Genomic DNA, 26,966 nt, shown 5'->3' on the forward strand with positions numbered 1-26,966 from the left:
TATGATTTTTTTTTCTTTTTCTTTTTTATTACTCTTTTAGTAAGTTTTTTCTCAATGTAATCTCTCCAAATATATAAAGGTTTGTCCTGAGCAGCACCCACCATAAGCCATTGAAGTTATGAGCATGAAATTTGGGAAGCTATTTTTTGGGTACTTAGAACGGATTTCTCAAACTTTTAATTCAAAGTTTAATTTAAAAATAAAAACAGAATTTTTACATATTTTCAACGTGGCATCAAAGTATATTACTGCTGAAAGATTATTTTAGCATTGCATTGAAAAATTGAAAAAAATGGTAAAGATTTTGTTTGAATGAATGTATTTTTTCTTTCTTGTATACGTAGTATAGAGAAAGTACAGTAATCATCAAAAAATTTGAACTTGAGATTTGACGAATCCCCACCTTCTGGACCTACCTGATTTCGAGAATCACATTTTTAAAAAAATGTGCATCTGTTTGTGATTAAGATAACTCAAAAACACTTTCAGCTAAACAGTTAAATCAGTATATGGTCTTCACACCAAATTTGCAGATTTTTATCAAATTTTGAGTAAAATCTGATCACAGGAAGTCCATCTGTCCAGCTAATCAAATATAAATTAACACGAGTAATTGTAAAATGAAAAGAGCTAGATAAATAAAATTCTGCATACAGATTTTACTTCTATAATGTAGACATCTGTCATATTTTGAGCCAAATTCAATTTCGACGTTATTGTCCGTCATCTGTACTTTCAGAAATAAGTAAAAGTGGTAATTCAAAAACATAATGACTTAAATGTATCAAATTTGGTACAGGATTTTGTGATTTCAAGTGCAATTTTGTGTCAAATTTTTGTTTTAATTGATGGTGAACACAAATTCAATTTTTGGATATTATTATGCTAGGACTTAATTGCAAAATAATTCGATAAGGATAATATGAAAGATTCAGTAAAAATGCTACATTCACACCAAAAGTTAATATCTTGTAACTATTGTTAGACCAATGCTATGTAATGCATTCTCAAAGATGATACCTTTATGAGAGAGTAAGAGAAAAAAATTTGGAGAGAATACTCTGCTGGTTATCTATAGTTTTAATAATTTTTGAGAAAAAAGTTTGACACACTTTATAATAATGATTTTTATTATAATGATTTAATATAATGACATTATTTTGCAGTTGTTAAAGCTGCAACAAAAGGGAGGGAAGCTTTCTTTGTGTTTATTTAAACTTAAAAAAAATTTTGGCACCACAATATTATCATGCACTGGCTTCAAAAAATTCTTCAAATGACATTTTTACTTTTTTGTACAATAAAATATAGAGAAAATATTGGAATAGTCAAGAAATTCAAATTCTAGATTTTAACGAATTTCAATGTTTCAAACTTCCTTCAATTTAAAAAACACATTTTCCGAAAATGTCTGTCTATGACAAAGATAACACGGATATTTTGAACTAGATGGATGAAATTTGGTATAGGATCTTTACATTATATATGCAGATTTTTATCAAATTTTAAGCAACATTCATTTAATAAATGTTTGTTTCATTTCATCATCTGTTTGTCTGTCTTGCTGAATCTTATGCTTCAGAATATAAATTAACATGCTAACTGCAAAGTAAAGAGAGCTAGATAGATAAAATGTGGTACATAGATTTAATATTTATAGTACAGACATCTGTCAAATTTTGAGCCAACTCCAACAAGGGGTTTACCTTCTGTTGGTGTGTACTTTTAGAAACATGTAAACACAATAACTAAAAAATGCAATGACTTAATATATCATGGGATTTTTGTATTATATTTGTATGGGATTTTTGTGACTACAAGTGCAGTTTCGTGTCAAATTTATGGGGAAAATGCAGCTGAAACCAAATTCGCTTTTCGAATACTTTCAGCTGCATGCCAGGGATTAATCTCCAAAACATGATCACAGGATAGTATCAGTCTTATTGAATCTTATTTGTTGGTGCTTATATAAAAATCAAATATAATATTTTTATTTGTGTATTAAATACAGATTTGTATTAGAATTTTTATTTGTGATCTGCTTCTACACACTATCGATTATCGACAATTTCAGAATTTTTGTATCTATCTAAATGAATTGGTAATTTACTAATTTTAAGACATGTTGTGAAAGATCACAGATCTCTATTGTTAATCTTATAAAAGTTGACTTAATTTCATGGTCTTGATTGTTTTATTATTATTATTATTTTCATTTTTATAGGTTTTTTTTTTTTTGTCAATTCCAAAAAGACATAATTTTACAATAGAAGACATTGTGCAAATACAAAAATAAATATTAAAATTTGAAGAATAAGCATTTAAAATTTAAAAAATTAAAAAAAAACAATGCATTACTATAAAACAGAAAAAAAAATCTTATGCTCAGAAAATATGCAGTTTACGCATGCATACTTAAATAAAGGTGCTTAATTGTTTTGATTAAGGTGTTTAAAAGTACTTTTGTGCAGTTTCTCACTATTCACCCTGTATATTAGATAATGATAAAATGAACTTCACGTAGATATTAAAACTGAGCATCTATTCCTTAGAAAATCAATATGCCTTTCAATGATTTTTCAGTTGTTTCAATTAGGGATTGCAGTATTGGACAAAATTTCGATACCGGTATTCGGTAATTTTTAGATGTTGATACCAATATTAGAAATTTTAGGGTAAAAAAAAACAAAAAAGAAAATACAGGTTTTCTTTATTTTATTTGCCAGTTTTATTAGAGAGTGTAAATATCACAAAAAATAATTTGTAACTTATCAATTATAACAGTATATAGAGAATCACAAAAAAGTAAAGGAACATTTTATTTATTTAAATCACAAAAAAGTGTAAATATCACTATTCAGTCTGTGGTACAATTACAAATTTGTGAAATGTGATCTTAAAAAACACAATGCATCAGTTGTATTGTCATTAAGCCTGGAACGTAATTTTGTGCAAAACTTAGCTGTCGAAAGTGCTCTTTCAGCATCTTCTCTAGTTGGTGGTACTGTTAACAATGCGAGATATACTTTTTCCAAGTATTTACCTCTAAATCCCTCATTTTCAAATCAATTGATTTCTTAACGGATGGTTCTGGATATAGCTGATTTGTGTATTGCATTTTGGTTTGTTGAAATTTTTTTATGTAACGCTATTCCTAATTTTTGTCCAAGAGACAATTCCTTTTCACTATCAACATTAGTGTCATCATAATCTTCGATAACTGAACCGAATTTTTCTGAATGTGCTACGTGTGTGGGTAAAAAAATGTGGCTAGATGTGTGGGGTTTTAAAAAATTTACTATAAACTTCATCAGATTTGAATTGTTATTTTCTTTTCTTCTTTTTCATTTTAGTTTTTAAAATCATTATAATTATGTAAATACCGTAAAACATTTTTGATATGCCTTGCTTCTGTGCGATTTTTCAATGTAATATATAATTCTTCAGATAGTGATGTGTGCTGTTCTTTTAGTGACTGCAACATGAAATTTATTGTTGCATGAGCTGTTAATAAATTAGAATCTCTCCGACATAATGCCACAATAGTCAGTTTTATTGGAAGTAGAGCTGATACAGTTCTGGATATTAAGTCAAATTTACTATCTGAAAAATTAATTTACAGGTTTAAGTTGATTATTGCTTTTTGGACTGGATTTCTCAGTTCTAAAAATCGTTTCCATCATTAATAGTAAATGGTTCCAACGTGTTTTAAAATCTAATATTAACATATATTCTGTTTTATTTTCAGTTAGTATGTATTTTAGTAATATGTCATCTTTTATAGGGGAACATTTAAATATCTTAACAATTTTTCGAACTTTATAAATTATAGGAAGCAATTCTTGATTGGTTAATATTACATCCTCAATAGCAATATCTTCTTCAACAATTACATTGTCATTAGCTTCACTGTCAATATCACTCTCACTCTCTTCAAAGTCGGAATCCGAAGTTTCTATATCCGCAGTATTTGAATTCTTCTGTTCTTTATTTTTTTGGTATAATACATCTATTACTCCTAACTGAATTCCATGAGCATAGTAGAATTGCTGATTTGCACCAATCAACTTTCCTACTTTTTTCATAACTGTTGCTCCATCAGTCGTTATGGATACAATATCTTCTTTCAGAGATAATCCATGTTTTGCTAATTTAGATTTAAGCAATTAATTAAGCCATTATTTAGTTAATTAATTTTGCTGTGTTGACGATCCCTGAACATATAGTGAATACAATTTTAAAAATTTCTAGTAAATACCGAAAAATTGGTATTTAAACTTGCGAATACGGGTATTACAAAATTGTATAAATGGCTCAAAATACCGGTGTTGCAATCCCTAGTTTCAATATTGGAATCAAAGTATTTATCTCCGACTTTTGAGCTTTCTATTGGCATTATAAAAAACTGTTAAACTTAAAGTTAAAAACAAAGCTACTGAAATTTGTTATCATTCGGTTCTGTAATAATTCAGAAAAAAATCCCCACCTATTTTTCTTTTTTTAGTATTTATGTTTAAACACTGATTTTTAAGCAAGAAAACCCTTTAAAAAAGACAACTTGGGAACTTATTATTCACAAAACATTTTGATTTCTAATAATCGATGTTATTCATCACTAAGATGGAATACTTTTTAATGTCTTGATAGTTTTAATCATGAATATTATATTTTTCTTTTTATCAAGGAATAGAAAACAATAATAAAGTAATAGGATTCTGCATAATCTGTTTCAATTAAATTATGTTCATCTCCAACTATGTTTTTTATGATGAAATTTCTCAAAAGTGATATAGAGGTAAATTGCTATCTCTACTTCTAAACATTTTAATACATTTTTCTAATAGATTGATCAAATATTTTCTTCTAAATTTTGAAAAAGCTTTTATCATTAAAAAAAAATACTAAAATTTCCTGATTTATCAAATTATTACAAAAAGTTATAAAAGAATTTTATCATTGAAAAATGAAAAAATCAATGTAAGAAAATTATGGTCTGTTATATTTTAATTTTATCAGACAAATGTACAATAGTTTTGATGTAATAATGTTGTATTTTCATTCTTCATGTTAATTATGTGATATAAAAATCATTACACACAGAATGCAATAGGCAATGTCATTTTTATGTAATGATAAGCATTGTAATTTGTCATTGAAATTGACTTTTATCATACAAGAAAGTAAAAGATTACTTTTTAAAACTTATTTACTATTGTGTAAAAGCAAGTCTAAAATATTACCATACATAATAAAGTACTACATTAGATGAGATTAATTGGATTGAAGGTTACATTAGATGTTGCATTCTGTCTGAAATGATTTTTACATCATACAGTTTATAGAAGAAAGAATGCTAGTCTCTAATGTCTTTCGTCTCTTCACACTCTCTCCTAGGTCTTCAACCCATTGAAGAATCATTTTTTGAGCAAATTTTTGAAGAATTTGAAGATCAGGTATTTAATTTTTACATTTGTTGAGTGAAAACATTTAATGTAAATAAAATTTATTATTATATTTTTAAATGGTAAACTGTTTTTTTTTTTAATTTAAAAAAGGAAACGGGGGAAGAAGAAAGAAAGAAGGGGGAAAAAAATTAAATGTCAGTTGAATCATGAATCAGTCAGCATGAATATTCATAAACATTCTTATGTATTTCCTTTTTGTTTTCCATATGTAGAGGCCGATGGTGGCTCTAATGTTAATGAAGATAAATCAATAATAACAGTGTAGCTAAAAATGATGCTTTTATAAAAAGCAATTTATTGAACTATCAGAAGTCACTCCTATAAAAAGCGGTTCATTTTCACTTCTATCTATAAAAAGCAGTTTGAACAGTGAGTATGAGTCACCTCTCTAACAAGGGTATAGCATCACATTTTAATGGTTCATCGCATGGGTGAAGATCCACACAGTTGCATCTAGAGGCATCCTAGATTGGGAGCTCACCAACTTGGCACATTGGTAGCAAAGTACTTAACACTATATCTACAATAATGTTTGCTTTTTTGGAAAGATATTGGCTCCCCCCCCCCCCCACACTTTTTTTCTTGCAGTTTTACTCTCCTGATACTTGTAGTTAAATTTCTATTTATCTGTATAGTATCACATCTTCTTATTCCAATAAAAGTTCTCTACTTTCCATGTTATTATAAAAATTGACCATATAAATATGATGCCGAAGATTGTAATCTTGCTACAAAACTATTTGTATTGTGATTTTCAATTTTATTTTATTTTTCTATGGCAAAAATCTTGGAAAATATCTGGATGTTCTTTCACAAACCATGCATCTGAGATCATAAGCATAGCTTATTATTTTATTATATTTCATTATTTTATTTGTATTACATATATGAAAGGATAACTTGCTCTTCCATGGAATACTGCTTTCATTCAGAGATAATTGTTGCTGCGGATGTTGTTGTAGATGTAAAAAGTTTTGGTATGAAATAATCTAATGCTGATTGAATAATTACCAACCTATAATTATCTGTATTGATTGGCATTAGATTATCACAGAAATACCAAGACCTCCATATTCAGCAAAATATATCTCAGCTCATAACTGGAAAGAAATTGGTATTGCAGATCCTAGATCCAAGGTCAGATATGCATCTATGGTTTCTTTTAGTTCTTTCCTTATTGTTAAAATTAAATTGATAATTTTTTTTCTTCCTTCTACAGATTTTTTACTCTCTCAAAATTTATTAGTTACGTTATGCTGTTTATTTGCCTATTCCATGTAAAAGGAAAATATCATCACCTATAAACAGTTTTACTACAATTATACTTTTACACCAGCTTCACTTAAAAGCATTTTGAAATTTGACACTTCATTAGTTTCAGTTCAACCCAATTTATCTTCAGTGTCTAAATCATTTTCATCTAATTCTGAATCTCTGCTAAGTAAATGATGTACGTGTGAGCATTTTCTCATTGGGAAAAATGTCTCTATCTGTAAACTGACAATCACTACAAGAAAAAAATTAATAAGTCATCAGCAACTATTTAACTTTTATCACAATTGGAATTGTGCAAATCATTTTCCAAAATGGGGGGGGGAATGAAGAAAATGCAATTAAATAAAACACAAATTCCTATAAAGTCGCAGAATGCACGTTAAGTGCCATCTTTTACTCAAATGAGATTACAATTTCTCACTTTCACTGTTTATTCTTTTGTGGACTGTGATCACAGTCTCCTGTCTGCAATGTGTTAAGATAGGTAGATTATCACTTTTCCCTTGATAAATTCCTTTTCAGAATACCCCACAACCAAGAATTGTGCAGCATGAGATTCAAGGAAGAAGTGACCACCTGAAGGAAATGAAATTATTCATTATCAATCATGCAGAAAATTTGCTATTATCACAAATTATCACTTCACTTTTTTTATAAAGGATCCTAAAAGATTTTTTTTTTTTTTTTTTACTTTTCTAGTCTTTTGAAAATTTTCAAGAAGCAATAAAAAGTGAAGAAGGCTTAGGTATAGAATATGATGAAGATGCTATTTGTGATGTTTGCCGTTCTGTAAGTATGCACTTTGCATTCTTTATCTTAATTGTTCATTTGGTTTTTAAAAATTTTTTACCCTTTTTTTAATTTTTAAAATACTTTCCTAAAATGTATTTTTTTATTGTTGTTTTTCATACTATTGCAATTAAAACAACTAAATTATTAATTTTTTTAATATAACTAAGGAGAAAGGAACCATATTAATAGATTTTAATGTCATATTCAATTGATATAATTAATTGATATTTTTATAGTTTACAAAACTTTTTAAACTGAAAAGTTTTTTTTAATATGCTAAATTTGTGTTAAAATTAAATAACATATATAAAATAAAATAACATTTTATTATTAAGTACATAGTCTGACTCTCCAAATGTTTTTAATATGCGAGTTTTAATTTAGTTCTCTTTTTTGTTAATGCACTGGTTTTAATTAGTTTTAATTATGACATTCTTTTCTTTTCCTTTTCACTTAATTTTTAAAAAATCAAAACCTTTAAAATATATACATTTCAACTTTACATTTCTGTAAATTTTAACATCTATCTTTCTTTGAACACATATTTTTACTGCTTATGATACTAAAATATAAGAATTTAAAAAAAAAATCTTATTTTATACATGAAAGCATATATCATATATATAACTTAGCATGTATATAATTTTTCATGCTTTTAAATTTGAAATTTCATCTCATTTTCTATGTCCATCAGAGTATGTGACATATTTGCTTTCTTGCTTATAGGTAGGTAAGATTTTAAAAATTGATTGTGTACATAGATGTATGAGAACAAAATTTCTTTGTTTGTATTTCATCTAAATTGTTTTTCTCCTCTTCGTTTTATTAAATTTTTAATATCTGGATATAATGTACAAAGTCATTAATGTGAAAATGAGAGAACTTCATCATTTGCAACAAAAATTTATTTGCTTTAGGGAAAGAGTAGAAGGAAGAATCAGAAATCTAAAAATGCAAGAGTACGTCGTAGCTGTCGCGTATTTGGGGAGGTATATTGATCAATAGTTTTTTAAAATCTTCAGTGTATATTTTTTTTTCTCTTATTTCTGCAGATGCACTCTTACCCACATGCAAAAGAAGCATACCTGAATTGCTTTGTGCTAAATCTGGGTGAATTTTATGTGCAATACTTTCAATTATTGAATTTATTGACACTGATATTTATAAATTGTACATTGAAATGTTCTGTTGATTTAAATTCATTTGCTACATTTTATAGCAAGGAATTTAATATATTGTGCATTCATCAGAATTTTTTAAAAGAATATTAATTGCATAACTATTGTATGATAATTTATCTTTGATCAACAAACAACTGCTATTTTATCTTTTAATTCCACAGTTAGTTTCTTTATTAGTTTTTGTATATTGGTTAGCAATTAAATGGCAAGAATGAAAATTTAAATGTATATGTGACTCAAAATATATTAAGGTTTTGCTTTATTTATTTGTCTAGGTACAGGTATTATTACTATAAAAGGTTTATTTATAGTAATGGAATTTGGAATCTGCATATCATTTTGTGTGTATGCATTTATACAGATTTTTTTTTTCTTTTTTTTTTTGTGTGTGTGTGCACATGTCTCAGATGAAGAATTATTTACAAAATACATTGTACATTTAAAAAGCATCAAGTAATTTAATTAATTAAATTAAATTAAATTATTAAATCTGAATTATATGATTGAATTAATTTAAATTAAATAATTGCCTTTTTAAAAGAGTAAATTTAAGTTGCATCTTTCCATCATTCTTGCATTATTCATCATCATTTAAGAATTAATAAAATCAGCTACTCTGTGACAATAGAAATTTGTAAATAATAATAATAGAAAAATTTATTTTTATTTACATTTTATTTATTTTTATTAGATTATAAATATTTTAAAACTTTAGTTGAATAACACTTTTAACGAATTAATTTTAATAATGATACTCTTCAAGTATATTTTATATTTTTTCACTTGATGTATTATTTTCTAACTTCTTAAATTGGAACTTCACTTCTTTTCTATATGGAGTTTTATATGTGTCTATTCTAAAGGATCTATTTTCTGTAACTTTAACTGTGAAACATTAAATTGCAGTATGGCTGGGGGATGCTTCTTCAGCTTGGTTTTGGTAAATTCCTTTTTTGAATGTGTCCACACCTTTTTTTGATTTGCTGTATTGAGAGGATTGCTTCCCAGTCATGAATTTATTAAAGTTATTTTAAAAGATGCTAAAAAAAATTCTGTAGGACCATAAAAAAGTTGTAATTTTAAGAAAATTTTTCTTCTGTTTGTTACTGGAAATTATACCACTCATACGCATGTATTCTTTAACTTAAGTAACCAAATTATTCTGGCCCAGTGTTTTCATGTCTAAGATTGAATTTATTCAATAAAAAGTTACATTTTTTACATGTTTATGAATATTTGTATTTTAAAGGATATGTTATCCCTCTAATTAAAGAAAATTCTACAAATAAACAAATTGACTGATATTGAATTAAACATTGAGAATGTAAAATGCTTGCTTCGTGGATTAAACTGGTGAGAAATGAGTTTTATGAAATGATTTTGATTAAAACTTTACTACTACCTTTTCTCTATGGTATTTTCTGGAATGAAATCCATAGCAAGCGAGATATGGAATATTTGAAAAGGTTTGTTTGCTGAAAATTCTGTTTATTTGTTAATGATTGATCCTCTCTTAATTCTTGTTTGCTATTTAGTGATATTCTTTGTAATTAACAGTGAGTTATATTCTTCTATTATTAAATAAACATTTAAAATTTGCAATAAGGATACATATTGAATTTAAATCGTGAAAATAATTATTTTTTAGCCGGATTCACATGAAGGGAATGAAATGGTATTTTGCGATTCCTGTAATATATGTGTGCACCAAATATGCTATGGTATTACCAAGATACCTGAAGGAAGCTGGATTTGTCGTACATGTGCTCTTGGAATTAGACCAGCATGCGTATTGTGTCCTAACAGAGGAGGAGCAATGAAAACTACAAGGTAATGAAATGTACTTTTCTTTTATTATTTGTGATTTTTTTTTAGTGATGATTGTTTATATTTATTGGGCAATTCAACATTCTTATATTAACTTCATTATTTCAAGTTATATAATGAACTAATAATTACCATTGTAATTATATATAGTTTATTCACAAATTAATAATTTATTAACAGCTTCTTTAAACTATTGTAGCAGTTTGATTTAATGATTTTTCTATAGCTGTACTTTGTTGCAATGCATCCGAATAAATTACAACTCCTAAATAATAATCAGAATTCATAATTTATTCTCTTAAATCATATTCCAGCTTCTTCCATTTCTTTAATTATTGTTAGAAATGATACATGTTGATTGTTCATTTGAAATTGCAGGGCTTTTTTTAATACTTCACTTTTTTTTTACTGCTTTTTTCCATCCTTCCTCTCCCATGTAATCTTAACTGAAAGCAAAACATGATGATTGTAAAAACATATTTTTGAAAAAATATTTTTTTTTATTTTAGTTCCTTATATTAATGTATTTTTTATTTAACAGGTGTGGTCAAAAATGGGCTCACGTTGGATGTGCAGTTTGGATTCCAGAAGTTTCATTTCTCAATTTTGTTAAAATGGAACCAATCATTAAAATATCTCAAATACCAGTAAGATTTCGTCTTTTTGATTACTTTTTTTTTATTTATTTTTTTAATTTACAAACTATATTCATGTTTCACAATATGTTCCTTAAACTCTTGATTAGCAGAACGGTTTTGTTTTTTGTTTATTTATTTTTATGTTCCCTTTAAAAACAGATAATTCTTTTGTAGATGTGTTTCGCCTCTGAAACGTCACTGGACAAAATATTCTTAAAATTGAAGAAATTTGGTTAAATGCAAAATAAGGCTTTATTTCTTCATTTAAGTCTTAATTTCTTCATTAAGTTTTTCTTTTTGTTTTGTTTCTGAAAGATATAAGATCAAAATAATTTTGTGCTTAGAGACTTAATATTATTCACTATGACTTATTTATTATTACATAGTGGAATAAGTTTTCACAATTTTATAACAGATGATATTACCAAGACTGTGCACATGTACTTTAATATGATGTGTTTATATAAAAGTACTATAAGCAAGCTTGAAATTCAATTGGTATCATTTTGCCAAATTGTAAATAATTTTTTCTTACAGGGTTAAATAAGTCAAACTTTATGCCGAAGAGAGAGAGAAAATTTGCAGGGAATTTTATTGCATTACTTTATTTCTTTAAAAAAATCAGCAGTTGATTCATACAGATTTTTTTGAAATTTTTTCTGACCAGGTTCTTTCTGAAGCAACTTGCAGAAATTAGTTTATACACTTTAAATGATTTGATGATTTTAGGGATGATTTTGATGTTGAGGGTAACGAAATTTCTGCTGTGAAATGTTTCAGTGTGGAAAATTGGATCCATTACTTAATAAAAATTGCTAGGTGAGCCAATAGAATTGTTAGAAGCTCATTACACAACATTTTCAAAACTTTTGGAAGCATTGGGCATCTTTTTGCTTGTGAACAATTGCCTTGTGGCAGAAAGGAAAAAGTTTGTTTGTTTTTTCCCCTCATCATATTGTGATTGAAAAAATGGATACTCTTATAACACTGAGTAGAATAGAAAATCATGGGATAAGGTTAGCCAGGCATCAACATCATTGGACCATCATTTCCAAGCAAAAGAGCCTTGAAAACTAATTAGATTTTTGAAGGTTAATGTTTAAAATTCAATTTATAAAATGGTGTTGTTTGTTCTAGCACTTGTCATAGATAAGCCCGCTGACAAAGTCAGCAATTTTAACCAAGATTTTAACGTCTCTTGTTTTTAGTAGCGTCATCTAGGGCCAAGAGTACAACTTAGCTACTCGTGCGTCACAACCCTTTTTATGGGATGGACTTCATTCATACATTTCATTCGCTCATCCACAGATCATAATTTAGACTTGAATCAGAGACCGATCACCTCTGAACCAGTACCCCCAGTAGCATTGTTTCAACTTGGAGGACTTCGTGACCACAACAGATTTATAAACACACCAGCCACCTTATGCATGGAAAGTCTTTGGCCGCTGGGGTTCAAACACTATACCCAAGGGGATGCGAGTCCAAAGCCCTACCAACCAGGCTATCCCGACCTATAAAATTGTTGTAAAATAGTAATGTACTTAAAATGCTTTCTTAAAGAAGACTTTATTTTACAAGTTTGATTATCAATTATGCCAAAATGGTTTACTACATTTTACGATCTGACTAGGGAAAGTAGAGATATGAACAAGAGAACATACGATTTGTTATCATGCATTTAATAAAGCAGGATGGGGTAAATAATTTCACATAATTATTTCTACCTGAAAAATTTTGCTGCAACTAAGAAAGAAAAATTTGAAAAAAATCTTAAATTGTTTTTATTTAATATAGTTGGTATCAGACTTTGATGGAATCTTTAAATTAAAAAAAAAAAAAATCCATTATAAGGATTTTTTTTCCCTTCCTATTTTTACTAACAAATGTCAAAAAACATGTGCGAAGAAAAATATTGTAATAGAGTTTAAGATACCTTTTGCATGCATGGTACTTGAATTCACAATATAATGTTTAAGAAACTCTTATTTTGAATTGAAAAATAATCATTTACACAAGGGAGCAATGAATGTTTCTTAAGAGTGGAGTGGGAAAATTCTTTTAAGTGCATATCATATAAGCCTGGATTCTAAATTAGTTTATTTTAAATTTAATTGCTTGAAATTTATGTACCAAAGAAATATTTAAATGTATATTCTCTTTGTATATTGAATAACATGCATAATAAGTATTTTTTTATCAGGTTGCATAAATTTTGTTTTATGTGTAGTTCACAAATTTCTTAGGAAAAGATTTGTATGTAATTTTTTCTTCTTTTTCAGGCTTTTAGATGGGCTCTTGTATGTTCTTTGTGCAAAGAAAAGACTGGGGCTTGTATTACTTGTAGTGTAAGTTCTTTGAATAATAAATATTTTCAGTAGCAGTTATATGATTTAATAAATTTTCATCCATTCTTTCATGCATGCAACCTGTGGTTGATTTAATTAACTCAGTTTATTAAAATGGAATTCATTTTACTTTCATGTAGAAGCTAAATGCTTATTATTTTTCATTTTTAATTTTTCTAGCTGGTCAATATGTATCCCTTACTTCTAGACAGTTTTCAACTGATATATAATGTCAATTAGTGAGATTCTAAAGTCAAAACATTGTCTTGTTTTTCCGTATTTTCAAAATACAGGGTGTCTATAAATGATGGACCCGATTTTAAAAAATCATATTTTCAAAAGTTCTCGACGGAATAAAATAATTAATGCGTAAAAATAAAGAGAAAAGCACGAAGTTTTTTTTGTTACTAACAGATGACAGCACATTTACGATCGCTGAGAGTAAGAAGCCCAAAATGGCGACATTGAGTGAGAAGAGTTTTTGTGTGTTGGAGTACGCAAGGGTTTTTTCGACTACTACTGTTCAACCTGCTTTTAGAATTCAATACGGTAAAGAATCACCAACTAACAAAAGCATTTTGCGATGATACAAGCAGTTTAAAGAAACAGGTTGCTTGTGCAAAAAGAAAAGCAGCGGCCGGCCAAGCCTTACGAACGACGCAGTGGAGAAGGTGAGGGAGAGTTTTGTTCGCAGCCCGCGGAAGTCGACGAGAGTTGCCGGCCGAGAATTAGGAATGCCACATCAATCGGTATGGAAAGTTTTGCGTACAAAATTACAGTTTAAACCGTATCGTTTACAGTTGTTGCAACAAATAACAGAGAATGATAAAGTGTGTCGGTTAGACTTTTGTGAACGCATGCTAATAGAATTACAAAATCCAAATTTTGCCAAAAAATTGGTATTTTCAGATGAATTGACATTCCATTTATCAGGACATGTTAATCGTCACAATGTGAGAGTGTGGGGAAGTGAAAATCCTCATCAATTTCAACAGTTTATAAGAGATTCACCCAAAGTAAACGTTTTCTGTGCAATGTCATGTGAAAAAATTTATGGGCCTTTTTTCTTCGATGAAAAAACTGTCACAGGTGACAATTATCTCGACATGCTGGAAATTTGGTTATTTCCGCAACTGCTTGAGGACAGTCCCGATTTTATCTTCCAACAAGATGGAGCACCTCTTCATTGATCTTTGACAGTTCGTAGTTACTTAAACAATGTGCTTCCACAAAGATGGATAGGCCGCGCGGGTGACGATGATTTAACGTTATTAACATGGCCACCAAGATCTCCTGACCTAACCCCATGCGATTTCTTTCTATGGGGTTACGTGAAAGACCGTGTTTTCGTACAGCCAACACTCCCAGAATTGAAACAATGCATTTCTGCAACATTACAAAACATTACCAGAAACATGTTACAAAATGTGTGGAATGAACTAGATTAGCGATTGGACGTATGCCGTGTGACAAAAGGGTCCCATACCGAACATTTATAAGGTTAAAAAAACTATCTGTTGGTAACAAAAAAAAACTTCGTGCTTTTCTCGTTATTTTTAAGTATTAATTATTTTATTCCGTCGAGAACTTTTGAAAATATGATTTTTTAAAATCGGGTCCATCATTTATAGACACCCTGTATAATGAACGATTCAATATATATATATATATATATATATATATATTATAAGTAATCAGTATCATAATACTATAATTCTGATTAAATATAGCATTTACTTTTTAATATATTAGGATCATATTGAGTTTCCTTTAACTAGGCTAAAGATATACAAGTATGTGTATCCTTAGTCTCAGACACCCAAGATGCTTTTATTTGTATTGCATAACAATAAGTAACTATGATTTTAAAACATTTATTTCATAAGCTTCCTTGGCCATATTGATATATTGCATCTTTTTGTATGTGATTTTATGATGTGCAATATGATTTGTGTGTGTGTGTGTATTTACTTTGCAAAATGAAAATTTGGTCACAAATATGGGTTTTTAAGGTTTTGTAAACGTCTTAAATTTTAGTACTTAAAGTACTTAAAATAAAAATCATTTTAAGCACCTTAAAAGTGCTTAATTTTCAGAAAAGGTTCTTAAAAAGTGCTTAATTTTCTCGTGAAGAGTGAAGGAATTTTTTCGTTTTGCTTTGTTTCTCCACAAGTTGAATATGATAATTCGAAATCATGGTCGTAAAGGCTTGTTTACCAGATGTATCAAAAAAGAAAGTAATTCAAAGAAGCAATCCAGGGGTTCCAGCACATATTAAAATAACACTTAATGAGGATTATTTTTTCTTTATTTCGATCTTTCATTTTCTTTTTTGCTCCCTTTTCTTCAACAAATGTGTATTTTTATTTTTTAAAAATACTAAAATAGTTAACCGGAAATGGTAGTACGAAATATGTAATGTGCGATACTTACTGCAAATCAAAAAACGTTCGAACTTCAATTTTTAATATTTTAGATGTTGAAGAATTTATTTGAGTTATGCCTGGTAAGTATATATTTAAACTTTTATATACTGTTAAAGAAAAATATGCAGATTAGTTTGATCAATGGAAAATAAGAAAACAATTGGATAAATTTAGTGCACAAAAAAGATATATCGAACAAGGGGAAAGCTACTCTAAAAATAGTAACATTATCTAACTCCTTTTAACATTCTACTAGTAAAACTATCCACTTTTTTCATTTTTAGCACACAACACAACATGAAAAAGATATTTCTGGCTGTTTAACTTTCAGTCTCATGAAAAAAGGGTGTTTCAACAATGATTCAACAATTTAAATAGCATTTTTGATTTTTCAAACATATTCATAGCTAATATTAGCAAAGCTATTATAGGTTCTTTGAAGAAAGAAAATATAAAATTACTAAACTTGTAAAAAAAATAAAGAGTTTGAAATAGAAATATTATGACTTTGTTTATACTTTTAATTCTGGATAAGTGCTCTCTCAACCATGTATTTGGAATATGAATTGTTTTGAACTGAGGAATAAGGTCAAGCAAACCCTTTCTTGTTGTAAACCATTTTTTTTTTTTTTTTTTTTTCCTCTATTCCCATGAATTTTAAGCTAGGAAAACTACAAGAAAAAGATGCGATTCTATTCTGATGTAACAATATATATATATATGGCTTACATTTTAGTAGAATTTGAAGATTTTGGTATATTCTAAAATCAAAATCAAATTGTTGAGTTTTTTTCAAAATATTTAGAAAGTCTTATGAAGAATTGTGGAACTCAGCTAAGATTCTAATGATATTCCATATCCAGGCCATGATTGATTTCTCTTAATTTCAAATATGGATGTTGTAAATCTTACTGAAGAAACATATACTGAAGAATGTGTTTAGTTTTATACGGTTTTAAAAAAATGTGGTACAATAGAGATTCAATTTACAAGTACAAACTTTGTGTTATGCCATATGTCTACTTTAAGTATGTCAAAAAATATGGCTAAGCAAAGTCAGCTATCTGAATATGACAAAAGGAATGAGAAACAGAAATATATTGTACATAAGTTAAATTATTTTAAATGAAAAAGAGATGAAAACTGAAAGGATCGTGTCTTTACTGCAGGTCTTCAAACAAATTAGTTGATAAGATAAAGAATGAAAAAGATATTCATTTTAAAGCACACATAAATAGTTTTAGGAATTGAGACTTTAGCAAGATAAAATATAAAAATGGCGGCAGACTTCTACATTTTTTAAAGCTTTTATTTCCCTCCCTTTAAAAGCAACTTTATCTCCTCTTAAAAAATAAATGCCTCTACATAATTTTTGTGTTTAATATCCCAAAAGGATTTTAAATATATTATGAAAGGAAATGAGGTCTCTTATGATTACATATACTTTTCTCTTCTGATTCTTGTCTGATGGACATGGCAAGTGAATGTGTAAAAGTTCTTCTCTTGAATTTAAAATAATAATTGTAGAAGGTATTTTAGTTCAAATTTCGTTGCAAAATTATTTATATATATTTTCAATCTCTCCTAAATACAAAAAAAAAAAAAAAAAAAAAAAAGTTTTATAAGCAAAGTAAAATAAGTCTCAATTTTTGTATTAGAAAATTGTAATGTGATTATCTTTTTTAAAATTGCTAGAGTTTCTACATACTTTCTCTTTTAATTATGATTCTATTAATATATAGGAGAAAGGATGCAAAGCTGCTTTTCATGTCACATGTGCATTTAATGAAGGCTTACAAATGAGAGCTACTGTCAAAAACACAGACTCTGATGATGACTCTCTTGCAGTAAGTATCTTTATATGTAAGTTTTTGAAGCATTATATAATTTTTAATACTTTATTCATTCATGTAATTCTTTTTTTATAATTAGGCATTTTGTAAAAAGCACAGTAAGAAAAAATGCATTATGGATTCTGATGATGAGACTTCTGTTTCTCGTAATGAAAAAGAAACATTGACCAGTGAAGAAAGAGCTAATCTCCGACAACAAAAGTGATTATTCATTTAAATGTTGTAATTTATGACATTTTGATTGTAAATTTTTTGATTGAAAATTCCTTTAATTTAAAAATTATATTCAATATATTAATTTTGTATAGAAAGTAATACAATAGTTAAAATTTATATCTTGTGCTGCATTTCAAAATATCCAAAGTGACTGATGAATATAATTTAAAATGTTGTAAATAAAATATTTTGTAATGCTTTTAATTAATTTTTTTATACTTTTCATTTTAAAATATATATATATTTTTCATAATAGAATAAAAGAAAAGGAAGCTGAGTTTTACAATTATGTTAGTATTGATGAAGTTTCTGACTTGTATCAAGCTGACAGGCATGATATTGAAACTATTTATTACTATTGGAAATTGAAGAGAGCGGTATGATATCTTTTTTTTTATTTAAATATTTTATAAATTTATTGCTAACCTTAATTTATTTCTTAATTTCATCATAATGCTCTTAGTGTAATTTTTTAGAAAAGCTCAAACATGGTCTTTTTACTATTCTGTTCTATATTTTAAGACACTTAATTGTTATTTAAAATAGTAGCAACTTGATTGTTAAGCTGTGGGCTGAACTAAAAATTAAATAATTGCTTTGAAATTATATTTAACAAGATATTTACTCATTATGAGAATTTCTATCTTTTAAGATTTCTTGCCAATTTTTCTCCCTTCTTCATGCATATAGAAGTAATTTACAGTGCTCCCTTCTTAAGATATATGATTAACAAAAATGTTTTTTTCTTGATAAATGATTATTCTTATTGTACTAGTAGATGTAGTTATGTAGATAGATTGTTATCCAGCTAACAATATCTCGAATCTGTTAACCACAAATTAACAAATGGAAATTTTAAGTAAGAAATGTAATGCACATTGCATAGGGCATTACATTAAAAAAATAAAATTATTTGCAGTGCACTTTAAATGTAAATATATGGTAACATTAAAAGTTTTGTTTCCTCATATCGAGATGTCCATAATGCTCACAAGCGCTGAAATCAAAATGGCTAAAATCATATTAAAACAAGTTGCAATCTACAAACAGGGGGGAAGAGGGGGAAAAACAAGTTGCAAAAAGCAGTGTTCCCAAAATTTAAAAAAAAAAAAAAAAAAAAAAAAATATGCTGAAGGAATATGTTTACAATAACCTTTAGTTTCAGCCATGAGAAGAGCATTTTATATGGCAGTAGATAATTATATTTATTGATGCACATTGGACGAAAAATACAAATACTTTATTTATGCAAAACTATTGCACTAATCCTTAATCTAATTATTAGTATCTTAAACAGACAGTTTTCAAAATCAAATGTGCTTTGCTATGCTTTTTTTTTTTTAAATCAAATTTTTGTATATAGAGCAATAATTTAACAGTATTTGTTGGTGTGTTTTGAATATCAAGTTTAAAATTGTTGGAAGTCTCAATTTATATTTTATTAAACTTGGTATAGATTAGTAAAAATAATATGAAATATTCTATTAACTTATATGTTACCATTGCAAAAAATTGTCTTTTAATAAGCTAGATTTTTTTTTCTTTTAATTTCAGGTCAATAATTTTAACCGACCATTCTTAACTCCCAAAATTGATACTGAAGAAAATGCTTGTACTGAAGAAAGCTCTCCATTTTTAATGCTGAAAAAATTAGTCCATCAACGGCAAGATTTAGAGCGAGTAAGTTGATTTTTCTTTGGAGTTATAAATCATGTAAAATTAGTTCTTTTCCAGGATTGGGTTGTTGTTAATTTTTATTATTTTGAATAATAAGCTGATTGCTGAAATATGGAAGAATTTATTATTTGTTGTTATTTTTCAGTTATTTCATGGTTGGTTCGTAACAAGACAATAAGAAATCAATAATCAATATATATATATATATATATATATATATATATATATATATATATATATTATTGATTTTTATTGTCTTGTTATGCATTTCCATAATTGTAAGAATACTCAGTAAAAAATATAGAATTTTATTATGAACATGAAAGTGCCTAAGATTTTAATATAGGTAATTTCATCAAAATATTTTTTTTTCTTGGTAATAATTAATGCAGAGATGTAGCTTTATTTAGTAGCTTTTTTACTTAAACTTTTATTTTCTGGATCAAGGAAAAGTATTAGTTCTGGTTCAAACACTAAAAGAAAATATGAGCACAAACACTTGTGATAAACCATTGAACATGACACTACATCATGTTACTCATCATTTAACAGCATTAAATTATTTGTTCCTTAAGCTAGAGTTGATACATTTTAATACAGCAAACATTCATTTGTCAATTGTATAAATGTATGTATGCATTTTTACAACTTTTAGCTATTGCTGTCTTGTAACCAATTAATTGCTCTTAGACATCTACTCATGACTCACCTTCAAAGTTTTGTGGCTGTAATTGAATAAATTCATACATACTGTGTTAGTGGAAATCTAAGTATTCATATATTTCCACTACATCAATATTTGATTTTTTTTTAAAAAATGCATAAATTGAGCTTAATTATAAAACATCCCTCAAAGTGTGTTTTAATAATTTCCAATTCCTTAGTATGAATTTTAAATTGAAAAATTCAGATCTCTTTAAGTTAACTTCTCTATAAAAAGGAAAAAAGAACACCCTTTAATAATTTATGTTTAATCTGTGTTATATCAGACTATCTTTTATATCTATGCTTTATGACCAAAGGTGGGGGAGGGGACAAAAATAGAAGATTTAGGCTTATGTTAGGATGGTGAAGAAACAACTCAACTATAGCTTATAATGACATTCATTACATCATCTTTTTAAAAATGATCTTTCTCCGAAAAAGAGTGAAATTTTATGAAAGTATCTAATTTTTTCCCCCATTATATATGAAAAATGTTTCCATGAGTCCCTCCAAAAATTCCTAATAACAGCTTTTAAAAACCAAAATTGCACCCAACACTTATAAAATTAGAAGTGCTGATGGTAAAAAAACTAAATTTGGGCAAAATTTTAAAATCCTGCTTGAATTAAAGTATTAATTAAAAAAAAAAAGCATCACACCATTCACAGAAGAAAAAGGAATTAGAGCAGGATACTAAAAAATATTTAAACTGTTATATGAAATGAATGCTAGCAAAGCTCAGAATAAAGAGCAGAAAACTCATGTAGCTCTAAATGAAAATAAATAGAGCTATTGCTTTAAAAATAAATAAAGTAAAACCACAAAACTTTAGACCTAGTATAAGGGTTGGTTTTTTGCAAGCATTCTGACCCTCATAAACAATATTCCTTGAATTGAGTAATTTAAATAATAATTAATAATTTAAAATATGCAACATCTTTGAAATCCTGCTATACTTCAACTAATCTTGTGCTAAAAAATGTCATATATTTTAAAAAGGATTATTTTTTACATATTCAAAACAAAAATAAATGCCATCTTAGTGTATTTAGTTCTGTAGAGCTCCTGCAACACTAGAGATCTGAATTCATTCCTAGAAATGCTTCTTATAATCTTGAGAAAAGCATTTGGTACCAGTTTGGCATTATTCTAATTTGGAACCATTTTACTCTCATTACATCACTAATATAGATTTTTTCTCATCTTTAGAAGTAATTAAGTCAAAATTGATTAAGACACTAAACAAATAATTGTTAATGATGTTATGGATTCTTCCTTCTAAAATTTGTGTGTATTGTCTATTAAGCTAAATAAAAAAAAATTAATTTAATATTTTTATATGAATTAATTTTGCAAGTTCATATGTTTGAAAAATAACCTTTTTTTGCCAGTCATTATTGTTTTAGTTTTTAAAAAATGCATATAATTTGTCCATTTAATTTCTTTAAGAATAATATTTAAGTTAGTTAATTTGTGGGTCATCATCATTTGCATATAATTCTCTCCCTTATAAGAAAATTTATCTTTTTAAGGTATTAAAATATAAATATTTTGTTTATTAAATGGCATTTACTTAGTTTATAATGTTTACTTTTGTAATTAGTTATTGTTACATTTTTATTATTATTATAGGCAAGAAATCTATGCTATATGGTTATAAAGAGAGAAAAGCATGCAAAACGATGGATAGCAGCAAAGGAACAAATTTTTCTTAAGCAGCTAGAAATCTTAAGAAAAGAAGGCAAGAAGTTGACTGTAGAGCAGCGATTAGCAGTATTAAGTGCAAATGATGGAGATATTGCACATGACAAAAAATATGCATTTCTTAATGCACCTTCACCAAACATGGTTAGTGTGCTTACTAATCTTGCTGGTGAGGTTGTAAAGCCAACATTTAATGGTATGAATAAAAATCAATCACCAAAAAAGATTGACCGAAAGAAATCTGAGAAAAGTCCTAATCCCTATGCAAAGCATTACCTGAATGGTTTAGTAAAACGATCTGAAAGGTGGTTACCTCTTGCAAGTAAACAAAAGAAATTAAAACCTCAAAACAGTAAATTATCTCATGATAAATCAAATCAGAATTTAAGCTACCAATGTGTGACTAGTAAAAATGAGGCTCAGTTGGATACTAGTTCTTTTCTTTCTCCTAAAAGTGATACTAGAGATTTTAATGTTTCTGGTGATACATGCTCAAGTTTTAATGAATTGGAATCTGTTAAAAATAATTTACTTTTCATCAATAACACCAAAGATAGCATTTGTACACCTCTTCCAACTGAATCATCTAATGATACTGAATCTTCATCTTTTGCGAATCACTTACTCGGGGAACAAAAAAACCTTCATTCATTAGATGCAGATATGTGGCATTCGGAATCTGAATATAATATCGAGCTAGCTGCAAATGATGAAATTGCAAATCCTGGAGAAATTGATTTAGCAGCTAATATAAAAATTGAAGACATTTATGATTGTGAAAATGCTTATTACGATAGTAATAGCAAATTAGCTACAGAATCTCAGCTTGATAAAAATACTGTTAGTTTTTCTTGTAAGAAGAAGTCAAAAGCTTGCAGATCAAAATCAAAGCATAAAAGCTTTTCCAGTAGGAAACGAAAATCTAATGCCAATACATCAAGAAATAATCCTGCTGAGAATGAGGAACCCGTTAATAAGAAGTATAAAAGTGAAATACCCGACTGTAAAAATACTGTAATTACCAAAAGTCTTTCAAATGAACATGTTTTAAAAATATCTGAAGAGAGTGAAGTTGATGATGATAGAAGTGAATCTGATTCTACATCTGTGCCTAATGAAAGCCATTTTGTTATCAGTGACAATGAGCTTAGAGCTGAAAATAAAGTTTCTATATCTGATGTAAAGTGTGCTAATGTTATTTTATCTTCTAAAAGCAAAGTTGATGATCCTGAAAAAGAAAAACCAACTAGCAAGGAAGACTTAGACTCTGTTGATAAATTAGTTGATGTAGAAAACGTTTTAGTTAAATCTTGTTTAAAAGTTCAGTGGGACAGGAATCTTCAGCTACAGATGGAGCAAAATAAAATTAAATTACCTCAGCCTTATGTTGTTTTAAAATCGGAAGATATTGTAAATTGTGTGAAAACTAAAAACAGTGTTTCCAACAACAAAAACAGTTTTGACAGAGCATGTGATGATAAGTCTTTGAAGCGAGCAATTACTTCAAATACTGACAGAACTCAAGATTGTGATAAATCTGAACTTAAATTTCGTCCAATTTGCAATAAAAATTCTCCAGTACGAACTCAGTCTCCTACAACTGTAAAGTTTGCTGAAAATGAGACATCAAGATTAAATAAATCAAGCCCAAGGCACAATTCTCAAGATAAAGTTAGTATACCTGTAAAATCTTCTGTATCCAAAACAAAACATTTGAATAATTCTGCAGCTGCCACAGCATCTTCATTACCTGTGAATAAACGCCCATCATCTCCATTGACTAAGTGCCAGGAAAAAACTGCATCTCCTTCAGTCAATTCTGATTTGAAGGATTCTTCCATTCCCAAAGATAAATCGGTGGATGCTCCTTTGTCAAGGAGTGTGTTGCTTCGTGGCTACAAAATACCAAAAAAGACTCGATCTGGCAAACCTGAAGAGAACAGTTTGGACTCAAAAAGAGGAAGTTCACCTCTTTCTCCTTTGCCTGATATCACTCCATCTGGAGGTAGCAGTTATCACTCAAATGCTAAGTCTTCGTGGAGGAAACTAGAATCTAGATCAGAAAAAATGGCATCCAACAAATCATGGACCACATCCAATGGAGACGGTCAACAGTCAGAAAGACTAGTTCTTCAGGTGAAGAAAGAGGTTGTTTATGATCCAGATTCACCAAGGTGGCAGACAGAACCAAGTTCTTTCAATACTGGTGGAGAGATGCCAGGGTGGGCACCACTTCTTCCTCCTTTTGAACCTTTGTTACCACCACCACTTCCTCCTTTTGAACCTGTTCGATGGCCTCTAATGAGGAACCAGAGTGGATTTCCACCAGTACCGATGAATTACAGGCCAGGACCTTACAAGACATGACAAAAGTGAAATACTTAGCTGCTGTTTTGTGATAATCACTTAAGCATTTTTAGTAGAGAAAAAATATGCACAACTGATCATTTTCACTTCATCTATTCTCAATCCATATCTGTTCATGACAAAATATAAAATACAGAATTTGGCATTTATGAAAAGTCTACTGTAAAAGTGAACAATATTATGCATTGGTAGAAAACAAAATCAGAATAATGAGTTACATTTTTGTTAATTATCTATTTGCTTATAGGTATTTTAATAAGATAAGTTTTAACTTTTTTAATTGGCATTTTTAATATATTCATAAATGGGCAAACCCATTTTCCAAGTATTAAGATAAATATATATATTGACCCAATGTTCCGTAAATATTTTATATAAGACCTGCCATTTTCTTTGATCAGTGAATAATTTGGATTTCTAAATTATTAGAAGAACATATGAATTGTTTATTAGAACAACCATTTACAAAACAAAATAAAGAACAATTTTTATATCCCTGTTAGCTAAAATCCCTGGTCTCTTGAGTTGAAGAGAGATGGGTTTGTGAATGTTGTATAAATTTCAGTTTTTATCAGATGTAAAAAAAATTTGATAACTGTGTTATTTAACTAGTCAGAAGTTAATACTTGACAGTGCAATTGGAAAATCCAGTATCTCTTGTGACACACCATCTGGTGATTGATGGATAATTTATTTTATTGGTTTTGATGAGTCTTGCTTGATGGGTACATATACTTATGTGATAAGAATTGGAGTCTAGTTAACATTTCCTAAGTGCTGACATTAATATTCAATAGGGTATTTTAATCTAAAAAATACTTTTGTACCTCATTTATTCAACATATTTAGTGCCTAATTACTTGCAATTTCATTGATATTCTTCCCCTTTAGTGGTATTAAAAATACTGTCTTATTTACCTCACTTTGTGATTGTACAGCAAAAATCATTGTTATGCATTTATAAATTATATTTATTTAATAAAATAGAATTATTAAACCATTTGAATTTCCTTTTGGTATACTGAATTTTTTCAATACAGACAGATGCATGTGATTCTAACTTTATTCTTCATTTGCTTAAATTAATCTTATGATCTAATTAAACGAATAAATTTTACATTTTGTGGAAGTAGTCCGAGCAGAATTGTTGCTTCTTTTTGAAATTTTAAATAAAAGGGGGAAGATTTAAAATTTCTCTTTCCTGTCATTTCTCTTGAAATCTATTCCAAATTGATAACCATAAATTTCTATTATTTGTTTTCAATTAATATTTTCAAAGCAGAATATACATTTAAAAAAATCATAGTTTTTGATTGAGTATTTCTTCTTAATATTTAGATTTTGATTCCCAGTAAGCACAAGCTAAAAAGGTTTTATGCTTAAATTTGTTTTCAGCAATGTTTTTCAAAATTTATGTAAAAATAGTTCATCAGTACATTTTGATGTAAGATATTAATGATTTTGCTACTACTTTAATTTTTACTGATTAACTATTTTAAATTTTATTCATATATTTGTTTTGTTTTTATGTGCACTTAAGTATGTAAAATTTTTTCCTAATGAAACAAAAAATATAAAACCCTACTATAGGACAAACAATTGAATTTTCTTATAAATATTAAGGATTTATATCCTATTAGTTGGTTTTGAAAAAAAATTCATATGTTATACTATTATGCAGTAAAGTTCAAATTGTTTCTATGTATTTCTTTTTATGTAACCATCTTTTATTAATAATTCTTCTAACCTTTAAAAATTGTACTTAAATTTTTTATTTTCTTCATACATAATTGTACCAGTGCTAAATATTGTTACAAATTTTCAAACACTATGACAATAAAATTGCTTGATGCTTTATATGTATAGTACATTGTTGGAATTTAATAGATTTGGTCATCTAAAATAGATATATTCATTGTAAAAATCATTTGTGTGTAAATAAATGTACAAATTTGCATGTTTGTAGATATGCATTTTCAGACATAAAGATAAACTAAAACTGTACCCTAATTTTTTCCTATTATAGATGACATTCATTCCATAAAATGTGTAAATAATTATGTGTACATGAAAAAAATCTAGACACATTTGTTTTTATTGTATTTATAGTTCTTGAGCATTGCTCATAAATTGAGGCTTCAGAGATTTTATTTACCATTTTTGTATTGTTACTGACAACGATTTTAAAGAGATTTTTTTTTTTTTCTCTCTCTCTCTCTCTCATTCATGGGATGTCAACTTTCTCCAACACCATTTTGTATGTCATCTTGTTTTGTTAATATTTATTTGTCTGTATCAAGTGTCCCTGTTTAAGCATATCACTCATTTGCATTATTTTTGTCGCCACCATTTCTAAAAAGAAATCCTAAGAATTTTTTTTAATCATTTTATATATTGTTTATTTAATTTTTTTTTAAAGAAAGGGATTTTTTTTTGCATTAATTGGAAAATAATTTAATATTTTCAAAATGTAGAAAAGAAATATGAAGTAA

At 27.8% G+C, this 26,966-nt stretch overlaps 1 protein-coding gene across 2 annotated transcripts in view; it reads left to right on the forward strand.

Annotated features, from left to right (window-relative positions):
• LOC129963573 (protein Jade-3-like) overlaps positions 1-25,916 on the forward strand; it is a 40,228-nt gene extending 14,312 nt beyond the window's left edge. For both annotated transcript variants that reach the window (XM_056078033.1, XM_056078035.1), the window contains 10 exons: positions 5,395-5,453; positions 7,440-7,529; positions 10,362-10,543; positions 11,082-11,187; positions 13,461-13,526; positions 17,695-17,799; positions 17,885-18,006; positions 18,278-18,398; positions 19,576-19,701; positions 22,036-25,916. In XM_056078033.1, coding sequence (XP_055934008.1) covers positions 5,395-5,453; positions 7,440-7,529; positions 10,362-10,543; positions 11,082-11,187; positions 13,461-13,526; positions 17,695-17,799; positions 17,885-18,006; positions 18,278-18,398; positions 19,576-19,701; positions 22,036-24,474 — 3,416 coding nt within the window. In that variant the 3' untranslated portion in view covers positions 24,475-25,916. The remainder of the gene's footprint in view (positions 1-5,394; positions 5,454-7,439; positions 7,530-10,361; positions 10,544-11,081; positions 11,188-13,460; positions 13,527-17,694; positions 17,800-17,884; positions 18,007-18,277; positions 18,399-19,575; positions 19,702-22,035) is intronic.
• The last annotated feature ends 1,050 nt before the right edge of the window (positions 25,917-26,966 follow it).

Source organism: Argiope bruennichi, chromosome 3, assembly GCF_947563725.1.
Source record: "Argiope bruennichi chromosome 3, qqArgBrue1.1, whole genome shotgun sequence".
Taxonomy (NCBI): domain Eukaryota; kingdom Metazoa; phylum Arthropoda; class Arachnida; order Araneae; family Araneidae; genus Argiope; species Argiope bruennichi.